The sequence below is a fragment of the Pezoporus occidentalis genome, unplaced genomic scaffold (genome assembly GCF_034315485.1).
Source record: "Pezoporus occidentalis ecotype Australia unplaced genomic scaffold, CSIRO_AGI_Poc_V1 ctg24, whole genome shotgun sequence".
In the NCBI taxonomy this organism is placed as follows: Eukaryota; Metazoa; Chordata; class Aves; order Psittaciformes; family Psittacidae; genus Pezoporus; species Pezoporus occidentalis.
Window position 1 is genome coordinate 7,272,816 of NW_026914285.1, and position 12,249 is coordinate 7,285,064.

Consider the following 12,249-nt stretch of genomic DNA (forward strand, 5'->3'; position numbering starts at 1 on the left):
ATAGTCATATTTGAAAACAATTAAAATCATTACCTCCATATTCTTTTCTAGCAGGTGCAGGACTCCTACCGCCTTACAGTATTTAAGAAATGAATGCAGCAATAATGAAAAGTATCAGTACAGTAAGAGGGAAGAAAAAGAATGAGAAAGTTAAAATGACAAGGGTCAGTTATTAATTATGTTGCCCATATGCTTCTGAACATCCAGTTTCTCTTAGTGCTCAATTGTTTACATTTTCAGATGATCCAGATGAACTCTACATTAAGAACTTCGACATGATAAAATGCACACATACTGATGCCCAAATTAAAGGAATATAATCAATGAATGCACAAGACTATTTGTCTTTTAAAAATGAAGATGCTATAGAAATAAAAATGTTGAGTAAACACTGCTGTAGGAAGCCCGCACTTTTAAATTGTGAAAGTTTATAATTTTTTTTAAACTTATTCACTAAGCAAAGACAACAGTATTTAAATGGTACTGGAAAATGCTGTTTTTTCCCATAGAGCTATTACTATTAAATGTACCAACTCAACATTTTGGTGAAAAAATGGTATGTTCCATTGAGTCCCAAGCCAAAATGTAATATATAGTTTGGGTGTGGACTTCAAAGGTCACCTCACAAACTTGACACAAAATACTCCTGACCACCTGATGCACATTACTGCATTACCTGATGGTGGAGGTGGCCTCTGTGGTGGAGAGGGTCGCGCAGGAGGAGCAACTGGGCGAGGTGGAGGAGGACGCTTAGGCTCCAGGCTCTGAGAAGACTCTTTCTGCTGGGTGCCAACCTGAAATTCAGCTGAACAAGATGACAGAAAACAATGCAAACATTAATTACTTGTACATTCTAATCACAGTAAAGCTGTTCTAATAGCAAGTTATTTTTGCAGAGGACAGTCAGTCATCAGCCCTGGAAACAAAGTTTTTGAGAGAGGGAAAACAAAAGGAATAAGCCAATGGAGAAAAGCAGCAGATTCCCTAAGCCAAGATTATTGTCTCATATGCTTTAATCAGTACATGCTTTTCATAGAATCCTGAACATTCTTAGAAATTAAAGAGTTCCAAATTTTGAACTAAGTGCTCTAGAAAAAAATGTTACAAGGGGAATTCTGAAGGAATTTTAGCAGTTTTTGTGAAGGTACTCCAAATTACATTGAAATAAACTGCTCTAGAAGCCATTCCAAACACTGTAATTTTAAATATCACCTTTGTCACTGAAATAAAGTTGTGTTTAAATAGTAGCTTTCATATTACACAGGCTATTTACAAACCTACATATTACAATTTACATATTATGGCTGATAGGAGCATTAACTGAAATGGGCTGTATTTGAAGAGTATGACTGAAGCGAATTAAGATGATACTGACACACTACAACGGAATTTTTCAGCAGAGGTTTAAAACTAATCATATTAGAAAGCCTATTAACCACATAATTTTTTGAGCTGTCTCTTTCGTGATGAAATGCTAAAGAACTAGAGCAAGTTAGGTAGCTTGCAGCAGTGCAGATCCATGGACACAGGAAACAAAGCTCTTCTACTGCTCATTAGAACCAAGACAAAGAATGAGGTGATTTGCCTATTGCCACTTATGCAGAAAACGCTAGATAATGATAAGAATAGCCTTTTATATTAATCTAAAAGCTCTATTAAAAATAATCCATAAGATAGTATTCTACCACTGGGACAGAGGGCTGCCAGATTGTATAGTAGTAATAGAGGCAGTTGAGCAATGTAATACACACTGTGTGTGGAAACAGGTGGTCCAGGAGTTTTTGCCGGTGCTCTGCTCGGTCTCACTGGGAGGGCAGGTCCATCTGACAGCGTAGGGGATTGACAGGGACTGGAACGTGGCGAAGAGCTTGGGGAGGTTCCAAGACCAGAGCTTGAAGTAGGCTGCAGATGCTGAGGAAGGATTTCTTCTACTTCTGCACTGTAGTCATCAATGTCTCCTAAATAACACCCCAAAGAAGAAAAATCATGTAAAATAAAGGAAACAATAGGTTTTTGTTTTAGGAAGTGGAGAAATTATAAACTTATTCTAGGCATGGGATTTTCTACAAAAAACCTTCAAGTTCCAAGGAATTAGCTCAGCAACCAAAGCATGATTCTTGCATCGTAAAATTATATATGAAGAATGCATATATATTCAAACTGGTTGAAAATACTCCAAATGCACAATATGTATTATAGAAATATATTGTTGGTAATTATAATAGAGTGGCAACCATAACATTGCTTAACCAAACAATCAGCTTTACAAGGAAGGTCTCTGCAAAAATTATTTCCCTGCTTTGCAATAGATGGCAAGCTTCACTTATACTTCAGAAGGCTGGGCAGGGGATTTTAAGATATCTTCTATTTGTAATACCTTCTGTTTGAAAAGGTGGAATGATGTTTAAAAAAAAAGGTTCAACATGGACCTGCCTGTGAAAAATAAACTGTCAATTTAGAATATTTTCATGTTGATATTCAAAATGCCTAAAATAGACAATTATCCCATCGCAGTCCAACAGGACCATAGTAATCCTCTCTTCCAAGGTTCATGAACAACACTGTTCTACAGAAGTTCCATCTTCAACTTTGCACTGCTCAGCAGTAACAGAGTAATCAGGCTGCCAATTAGATAATAGCTCTTGATCCAAGAGTCTTGTGGGATTCGAGATGTCACATTTGAAGGGAATCATGATATTTCACAGAGGACTATTAATAAAATCAACCAACCATAGAAGCGTCTAAACTGTGAAAGTCCTGTTTTCTACCTGCATTGGAAAACAGATGAAGCACCTTATGACATTGAGACTATCACCAATTCCAACTTTTCATGCAGGTTTCCCATACATGTACCCTTACCAAAACATATATCCCTTTCTGAAACACCTTTGTAAAAAACCCTTTTAGTCTACTCTTTTCGGTATACATAACCGCCATCTGTTTTCTTGAAACTTTTGCAACATGATGTTTACCCTTAAGGAGCTTGGATAGAAATTCAAAGCAAATGAACTACTGAGAATAAATCAATATAGACACAGTGACTACATCTAGAAACTACATCTGTTCAAGTAGTTACAAAAAACAACCTTGTAAAATACATATGGAAACGCAATACACACAGGAAGTGTCAGCAGGTAAGGGGTGTGCGTGTGTGGCTTTGCTGCTGTTCAAAAAACAGCTGCTTTATTTGCGAACGATATAAGAAGAATATTTTTCAATGTAGAGAAGAGAGTGAATCAGATCTTTCCTAAAAATTAATTAACAGATTAAAAAATAAGATGTGACAAAGTCCATAGATAAGAAACATGCAAGTAAAGAAAGGCAAAAATGCAGAGGCACTATTGCTGCAATAGTGATATTCAGCAACTTGAGGATTATGCTAAAGAAGTATGACATGAAAAGATATAAAAACCCTCCGGTGAAAAAACAAAACTGACAAAAACCAGTGAAATGAAACTCATCAATGCCAAAGATCAGCCCATTTCAAGAGCAACAGAGATTGAAGGTTTCCTTGCCCCACTCGTATCTGCCTGCCTGTCAAAGGCTTACCTGTTGTCTTCTTGGGGGTGGTAAATATTCAGTGTCCTATTAATGTATTATGCACATTGGCAAAAAAAATAATTGCTTTGCACTCTGAAGTTTTGTATATCCTGCTTATAGGGTGTCTTCATCAACAGTAAAAGTTGCCTGAAAGAAGTGACCCTGAGAGGGTAGGTCACAGGATAAACTGAGAAGAATGAAGACTGTCAGCAAATTAGTAAAACCTTGAGATACAAGTGCAAACTAACACTCCTCAACAAGTTGTCAAGATATTACTGGAAATAACAGGATTTCTAATTTATCTATTTAAGACTGGTATAAACTTGTTAAAGTATTTATATATGCATTAAATTAACCACATTATTTAGGACTGTAAACATTTCAAAATGATAAGTGCTTTATTTCAACACACCTTCCATATCATAGTCAGCAGTAACCTCAGCATCTTCACAAAGCAAAGTGGAGCTTGTTGATGAAGGTAGCGCAATATTAATCTTCTCTAGATTCATTTCATCTTCCAAAGTTCTGATCCAATCTGGATTTTTCAAACTTATGTTTATAATCCTTCCTAGTAGCTGAATTGACAAAAAAGGTATGCACAAACCAGAAACTGTTAAAATTCAGCATTCTAGATTTAAAAACAAACAAAAAATACTGAAAATGTCACAAGTAAGGTTATCAGAATTTCTGGCACTAAAAAGTAATACTGACACATCACAGAAGTAATTATGCTTTTCACTTCATTTTGGTAATTAAGTACATTTATGCAGTTTAAACTGTTAATTATAGCTATTTAATATTTCCCTAAAGAAAAACTAACAACTTGTCTCATAAGATTTTCCTTTTTAGTTAACAGGAAAACTTCAGGTTTCTTTATTCCAACAGAAACACTACTCTTCGAAAAGAAAAACAAGACTTGCTTATACACTACATTAATAAAGCTACGTGACTACTAAAAGTAAACCAACCAAACAAAAAAACCCCGCAAAATAAAACTGGATGCAACAGCCTAGTATGGAACATGAAAAACTTTATTCTTAAAAAAAATGGACAAATTAAAAACCCTGGCTCCAATCAAGTAGTCTTAAGAAATTTGGATTTTCTCTTCCTATAGGAAAGTTCAGTAATTTTTGCATTACCTCAGTACCATTCAAATTCATAACATTCAAAGCAGAGCTTCCTTCCAAAAATGTTACCCACATCTTGTCTTCTACAAACCTGCAAAGCCCATTGGAAACAATAATTAAAATATGTTATCCTATCAACTGACTTTTTAAGCCTCTTACAGGTTTTTCAGTGGTTCATTTCACAGAGAAGAATTATTTATTAAGTTCGTTAAAATATAATTGGTTAATAAGCTTTAACTGAATGCATCCTTACAACAACAAGCAAAAGAGAGAACCAGGTAAATAACACAGAGTGAAAGCACTGTCCTCTTAAAAATTATATGACTGCAGTTACACATTCAACAGTAATTGTGTGGCTTACAGGTTAGATATTTGTAATAGTTGTCCCACATGTCATCACAATACGGACTTGGAACTATGCTCCTAGTCTTCTGAAAAAAAAACCCCACCCAATCAACAAAAAAAACCCAACCCACAAAACCCAATTCTAACCAAAACAACCCCCAAGCCCCAACAAAATACCACAACACTTACAGTTCAATTAACAGTTTAGTCTTTTAAAATTACTAACTTAATTTTACAATACAAAGTCAGTAGCATACTCTATCTCAAAAATAAAGAGCAACAGGAAAAATTAAGTCTGAAAACTAAGACACATACAGGTATGTACAACTTACTTTTATCTGTAAAGACATGAAAGTTGAAATCTAAATGTTAAAAATTAAGCAGAGCAGATTGTAACTGAAATGCCCACTATGAAAGTAACTTTATTCAAGAAATAGGTGGGAACAATGAAGAGGAATGAAGATGAAATGTAAAAAGTCTTTCTAACCTTATAAGTATAACTTCACCATAGCCTGCAAATTTTTGAAGAAGTTCATCAATTAAGTTGTCATCAAAATAGTTTTCTTCTGCTGAAGAACTTTTGATGGAGACCATTACAGTACCATCAGGTGGTCCCTGCATTGCAATCACCTCCTTATAAACCTTTTGTCTCTCTTCTGCTTCAATTTCAAATATGTCAATGTCAATCAATGCAACCACAGGCCTTTGAAATATACAAGAAAGAGCTGTAAGCAGAGTATCTGAACAACAAAGTACACAATATGAGTATCAAATTTTCAATTATTAGGAAGTAATGTATAAAATAAAACTGAAACCTATGATCAGATGTTTTCAGCTCTGCTCTTCCGTAGTGCAACAAAGTACCAGGATTCCATGTATAAGGGACGTTACTGTCACTGTGAAAACTAGCATTCAGAAGATCCAGGTCTTCAGCTACAGCCAGTATTAATGAAAACAAAAGGGGAAAACCACCATGATTGCAAGAACATGCTTTAAAAAATAAATTATTTGTAAATAGAGAAAAAAGAAAGTAAACCAAAACCAAGTGTTCTACAGATAAAACCAATACTTTTGAAGTACTGAAATATCAGTAACTGGCACCTGATTCTTGATCCTCTTGTTCAGCATCACTGTGTTTACTGTAGATGCTATTATCAGCTTTGTTTCATACAAAGTCAGGGACAGAAGTTCAGAATCACTAGCACTGTGAATGTCACTAATCGGATTCTATAAGCCAGTGAAAAGAATACTTTAAACAACTTAAGGAAGCACTCAAACCTGATCGGTCAAAAGGCCATTTTCTTCTTCTCCAGAGAATACGATCTGTCCATGCTGGTGTGCGACATTTTTCACTGGTGTCATAGTCATCAGAAAACAGATCATATTTGTATGTGGGAGCAAAATTTATTTTGCCTTCCAAAAATCCCCTAAAAATCTGTAAGAAACAAGGCAGTTACGCGTCATGCCAGAAGACAGAAACAGATGGGAAACTGCTTGAAACTAATGAGAATTCTCTTTTCTAACAGTGAAAATCTGTAAACATATTAAAAAAAATAGTAATTTGATAATATGAATCCTTCTCCAAATTTTATCTGCTGAAAACACCCTACATTTGCCACTAAGACTAAATAGTGACCCTGACCCAGATAGATCATCATCAAACAGAAGTATGCCAACATTTATATCTTTAAACCCAGGCTCATGAGCAACCTACAGTTCCTCTAACGTCATTCAGAACTTGTGGTCACCCAGAACACAGATGCTGTCCACAGCACTTTAATTAGCTGGTTAGCTGCTCATGTGTCAGCAAAAGTTGGGAATTAAGGTTTATATTCCATGTATCTACCTAAACATGCTAAACATTCCCCCAAATTGACATAAGACAGCTATAAATAGGAGGTCGGGGTGGGAGACAGAAAGAGTCCTTAATATATTTGATATGAACTGAAATATTAGAGAGAGAGAGGGGGTATCACCATTTTTTCTCAAGCGAATAAGAAAACAGAATAAAAGGAGGTATTATCTGCCAAGAGGACGTATGGTATTTAGAGATACAGTGTCAACTGAAATGAATCAAAAAATCCATTACGTACTTTGCAACATAAACAGACATAGTCAGCTGACACAAGACCCTAGAAGGCCAGGAGATTTGTTCCCTCCTTAAGTGTCTAAACTAGAACTAATCTAATACCCTTTAGTTATCTTAACCAGCTCCAGTCTTAAGTTTAAACTTTTATGGTGAGTTTTATTTAACATCAGAGATCTGAAAAATAGAAAACGAACTTAGGTCTGCATCAGATGACAGGTTAGCCTGCTTTTCTTATTGGAAATATAGATTGAAATCCAGCCAATTTAAAAATCTGTGTCGGAAGATCAATGTCAGAAGATCCACAACTTCTTAGACAATTTCTCTGCCTCCGATAATTGTTTCTTAACCTACTTAAAATAGCTATATAAATGCCTTTCCTGAACAGCAGATACACCAGATAACAACCACATGCAATCACAGAGCTACCCTGGCTAGCCAACTGATACCTGCTGCTGCCCAGTCAGTCACTTTCAAGTAATGGAGTATTACCCAACAGTGCAATACTACCCCCTTTTTTCTCCCCAGTCAGGAGATTATTTTGAGTCTTTTTCATATTCAGGTAGTTTCTATGGATCTTTCCAGCTTTATAACTGCTCTAAGTGTCCCCAAATCCTCTATACATCTCTCGTTTTGGTCACATTACCACACGATCACGCTGTCTGCCCACTTGAATGTACATCTCATTTTATGTAGGAATTGGGCTTTCAAAAAAATAAACTGAAACTTTTCAACTGTTTTCCCTCCTGTTCTGGTGCACAAGACACCAGCACAAATGGAAGAGAACTCTAACTCAGAAAAAACACTACTTATGATCAAAGTGTTGGCAAGTAGACAAAACTAACAACAGAGGCAACGGGATTATCTGTCATTTTACCATCTACAGCATTCCCACATAAAGCTGGAAAGAAATAACATACAGTTGCACACAAAATTTAATTAATTACAAATATTCTGTTAGTTGCTACATGCTGGAGGGAAAACACTTGATAAGTTTCAATTTAGTTTCTTTAAAGCCCAGTTCCTACATAAATTGAGATGTACATTCAAGTGGGCAGACAGCATGACTGTTTGGTAATGTGACCAAAACAAGAGATGTATAGAGGATTTGGGGACACTTAGAGCAGTTATAAAGCTGGAAAGATCTATGGAAGCTACCTGAAAGAAACCCTAAAAATTAAAAATCTGAAGGTTTCTTCAGACTTTACTACTCTGTTTTTTGTAGTAACAAAGTAAGTAGAAAGGTCTACAATTTGGACTATGACTTTGTCCAAGAAAATGACACAGTAGCAGCATTAGACCTATTATTGCAGCAATTTAAAGCAACTGGTAACATTACCAAAATAACTTCTATAGATACATATTTTAACAGTTGCACCTGCTTAAAATATATATATATGTAAGTAGTAAATTCCAACATAAAGTTCTAATAGATGATAGTGTTTCCTTTTTTGGTGTCACTGGCTCTTCAGGTCAGTTACTATGAATAAGTTATTAAATGCTGCTGTTGCACCCTTCCATACCACTACCTGGAAAAAAGTGATAAGCAAAACATACTGAGGATATAGGTTTACAGAAGCACCACAGAAAACTGCTAAAGCCAAAACTAAAAATAAAGCATTTTTAAGTAATATGTTTAAGATACCTGTCCAGAATTTTTCTGATTCATAAGCTGGTCTCCTGCAATAAGGGAGTCCCAGTTCTGTTGTCGTATTAGGTCCTTAACCTCCTCATTTGGAATATCAATTCGATAATTAAAGTCACCACACCAAAAGATATAATCATGGGAAAAGAGCATCCTTCCCTGTCAAACAGAGGCACACAATGAAGTTAAAAACATCCAAGAGATTCAGAAATTCAATTTCTGACTTTAAAACATAATGCATCATTTCAAGCTGATGAGGACAACTGAAATACACAATAGTATTTACTGTTCATATGGTAGAACAACATAGCCAAGTGTACGGTATTCACACACACAGAATATGAAAGAAGCAGCAACATCTCTTATGTAGTTTCTAAAGAAACATGAATCATGTGAATTGGATTCCAAAACTCTTCATCTTTCTACTCCTGTTTTAGAAGTCTGCTTTGAGATGGCAACTGATATATATGTCACAAATAGGTTACAAAGGAGAACAAAATACTACCCTGGGATATTGTGGCATAATATCCCGACAAATGGCAAAACAGTATCGACTGTTTGGAACCTTGAGATTATTTGAAGACTTTTCAATTACATATAATTTTACGGCTAGGGAGAGACAGAAGGGCTCTGTTAGGTCAGACAAAGCTGAAGGCTTAAAGTGAGAAATTTTACTTCTTTGTTTGATTTCTGCATTGCTCTTAAGTAAATCAAAGCAGATAAACTGGCAGATTAAAACGGCAGCATTTAGGAAACTGTTTCTGGGGACCATAATAATACAGTACTTTCAAGAAAAACTGAAACATGACCATGGGGACAAATACAGAAATTTAAAAAAAAAACTATAAAATAAGATCTGAGAATCCTGCATAGTGCCATAAAAAGTAACAAAGGACAGTCTAACTACAACATTTAAGACAGCTTTAAGTCTCAAGAAAGAATATTGTTGCACTGATGAAAGTATCAATTTACTTTTACTTGGTGTTTGATAATCCTTTATGAGAATATGGTGCAGAACTGCACAATCCAACTTGACAAAAATGAGTGAAAAAGAAGTTAAAATGAGTATACTGAAATGTGTACTGAAAATAGTGCTGTTTTCCATGTATTTTCTTCTCATAGTTGATTAACTCCAGTGCCTACAAAAGCTACATTGCATGTCAGGAATCTATCAGGTCTTTCTCCTATGCTAAATCCTTGATGCCTAATGCTAGCCACTGAATTCATGCACCACCATCTCTATCAGTCATTACACTGGAAAGGTATATTTTTTCTGCAGTCATCTATTTCAATGAAACTTGTGGGAACGTAATTATCTCTGAGGCCTCTAACCCAAGGAAATTTGATTTCCACAGGAATCTGAGGAGGTGCAAAAAATAAATAGAGCTTTTGGATGAAACTGCTGGAGCTCAAAGGGTTTAACTTATTATTCATTATGGAATTTGAACACTGTTGCTTACCATTGGAAAACTGAGCTTGCGAGCTATTTCTATGAAGTCTTCATTTCTCTCCTTAACTTGTGATTGCCCTGCAGCAAAATGACTGCAGACAAAGCAAAGACTGGATGTATGGAACAACATCCGAATTGCTACTGCACCTTTATTACCAGTGGCTCCTCCCATGCCAGTCTTTACAGTGTCAACAGCAACATCCCTGAAAGAGTTAAACAACTATTAAACCTTCACATGCAATGGCACAGAAGTTAACAGCTTTAAGTATGTCTGAGTAAGTCATTATGCTGGTAAGAGAACATTTTCACATTGTTCTTTCAGCAGTAAGGCCACTGGGCTTTTTTAACACCATGCCAACAGCTATTGAGGAGGTAACAATTTAACTCTTCAGCTTTTCAAGCTCTCTTGGCAACTGACGAGGCATTTAAAAACTAAAAGAATAAAATAATTTAAGCATGATAAAAGAATTTAAGCTACTAGCTCCCCAGAAGATGGAACAACTCATACACTTCTTAGTACACTTGTACGTTAGCTTGCAATCCAGAGCAAACTGAAGGTGACCCAACTTGGGCACAGCTGTGTGTTCACTGACCTGATAAAAGGCGCATGCTGGGGCCTGATGAACACAAAAAGGCAGACGCCCACCAACTGCTCAGAAGCCAGCAGCACATACTTGTAATCTCTTGATATAGTCTTCTGCAGCTCAGCGGCCCAGAGCTTCTGATTGGTTGTGCTAGAAGTGAGATGAAAAATGCCAATTTTAAAATAAAACAAGTGAGCAGGTATCTAAACTGTTGAGCTAATTGGATAACCTTCAAACAACAACCTAAACTAAACCCTGAGGTAGCAAGGCAAAGCCAAGTTGTGAATGGTGCTCAAATGCCTCCTAGCAGAGACACAAGCTGTCATGACATCATCATTTCAAATTCAGCCTCATAAAATGCTGCCTCACTTTTCTCAACACCACAGACAATGTTAGGAGCCAGGGCTATCTTTCCTCTATTTCTGAGGCTAGACTAGAGGAGCAAAACCAAAGAATTTTTATAGGGAGCTACTTTCTGGCCTAGAGCTAAGTTAATATTGGAAAACAAGATGTCCACGTCTTTGATCAAGAAGAAACTTCCTTAGAGACCTAACTGACTATGGTTTTCAAAGCTAGTATTGGAAATAAATGAAAAATATCAGACCTGGAGACAGCGTTAACTAGACACAGTGTGAAATTAGGGGATGACAAAACTTCCACTCCTCAAGACAAAAGACTGTGCAAAGGTTGACAGTATTACAGGCTTTAGATGCTTCTTCCAACGTGTTATAGCTAAACACTAGAAAGCATGAAAAATGGGCAGACAAAACAACAGACAAAGGGAATAGGACTACACATCAAGACTTCACCACTGGTAAAAATATTTTTTCATAACGCCCTCTACTAGATTTGCAAAATCCAAACTCATTGATATACATGTAATTCATGGAATGACAACAAAACCTGACAGTGTAGAAGGAAGCCTTGCTTTATACAGATCAAAATTTGATGCAATACACTATATAAAGGCATAACAACAATACATGCTCTTGGAAGGAATTTCACAGGACTTGCTGTTCCAAGCAATAGGAAGGCACAGTCAACACAGAATGCTACAAGTATCAGAGGTAAATTCCTTCAAAGTATTAAATGAAGGAAAAAGTTAAGGGGCTGCTGAAGGTCAATTCAATCCAAAATATGGCCAAGTAGTGAATATTTGGATCCTTGAGATTACATTAGACATGATCTAAGTGATCACAGCTTTGCTAGGGAAGCTGAGATGAAGTCTGCAATCCTGGCACAGAAACTGGCAGAGAGAACTGGAACACAGTCAAAAATTAACCCAGACTAACCCTAACCATTACAAAACAGAACAACAAAATAAATAACATTTTACTCAAAAAATGTGATTATCAACTAAACAGCACTGTACAGATTGTATACCGACCTGGCATTCACAATGTTTCCTGCATTTAACTCCACCATTTCTTCAAATCCAATGGCAAATATGTCTACAGGCTTGCTTTTGCGAT

The 12,249-nt window shown here is 36.1% G+C and overlaps 1 protein-coding gene across 11 annotated transcripts in view; it reads right to left on the reverse strand.

Moving 5' to 3' along the window:
- The window catches only part of SYNJ1 (synaptojanin 1), a 65,799-nt gene that overhangs the window by 19,303 nt on the left and 34,247 nt on the right, over positions 1-12,249 (reverse strand). For 6 of the 11 annotated variants that reach the window (XM_062622209.1, XM_062622202.1, XM_062622201.1 and 3 more), the window contains 12 exons: positions 12,165-12,249; positions 10,787-10,927; positions 10,204-10,396; positions 8,744-8,902; positions 6,291-6,447; positions 5,828-5,945; positions 5,500-5,715; positions 4,680-4,758; positions 3,953-4,115; positions 1,752-1,958; positions 677-805; positions 34-72 (listed from right to left, as the gene is read on the reverse strand). In XM_062622209.1, coding sequence (XP_062478193.1) covers positions 34-72; positions 677-805; positions 1,752-1,958; positions 3,953-4,115; positions 4,680-4,758; positions 5,500-5,715; positions 5,828-5,945; positions 6,291-6,447; positions 8,744-8,902; positions 10,204-10,396; positions 10,787-10,927; positions 12,165-12,249 — 1,686 coding nt within the window. The remainder of the gene's footprint in view (positions 1-33; positions 73-676; positions 806-1,751; positions 1,959-3,952; positions 4,116-4,679; positions 4,759-5,499; positions 5,716-5,827; positions 5,946-6,290; positions 6,448-8,743; positions 8,903-10,203; positions 10,397-10,786; positions 10,928-12,164) is intronic. The other 5 variants (XM_062622210.1, XM_062622204.1, XM_062622205.1 and 2 more) reach the window with 1 other exon arrangement.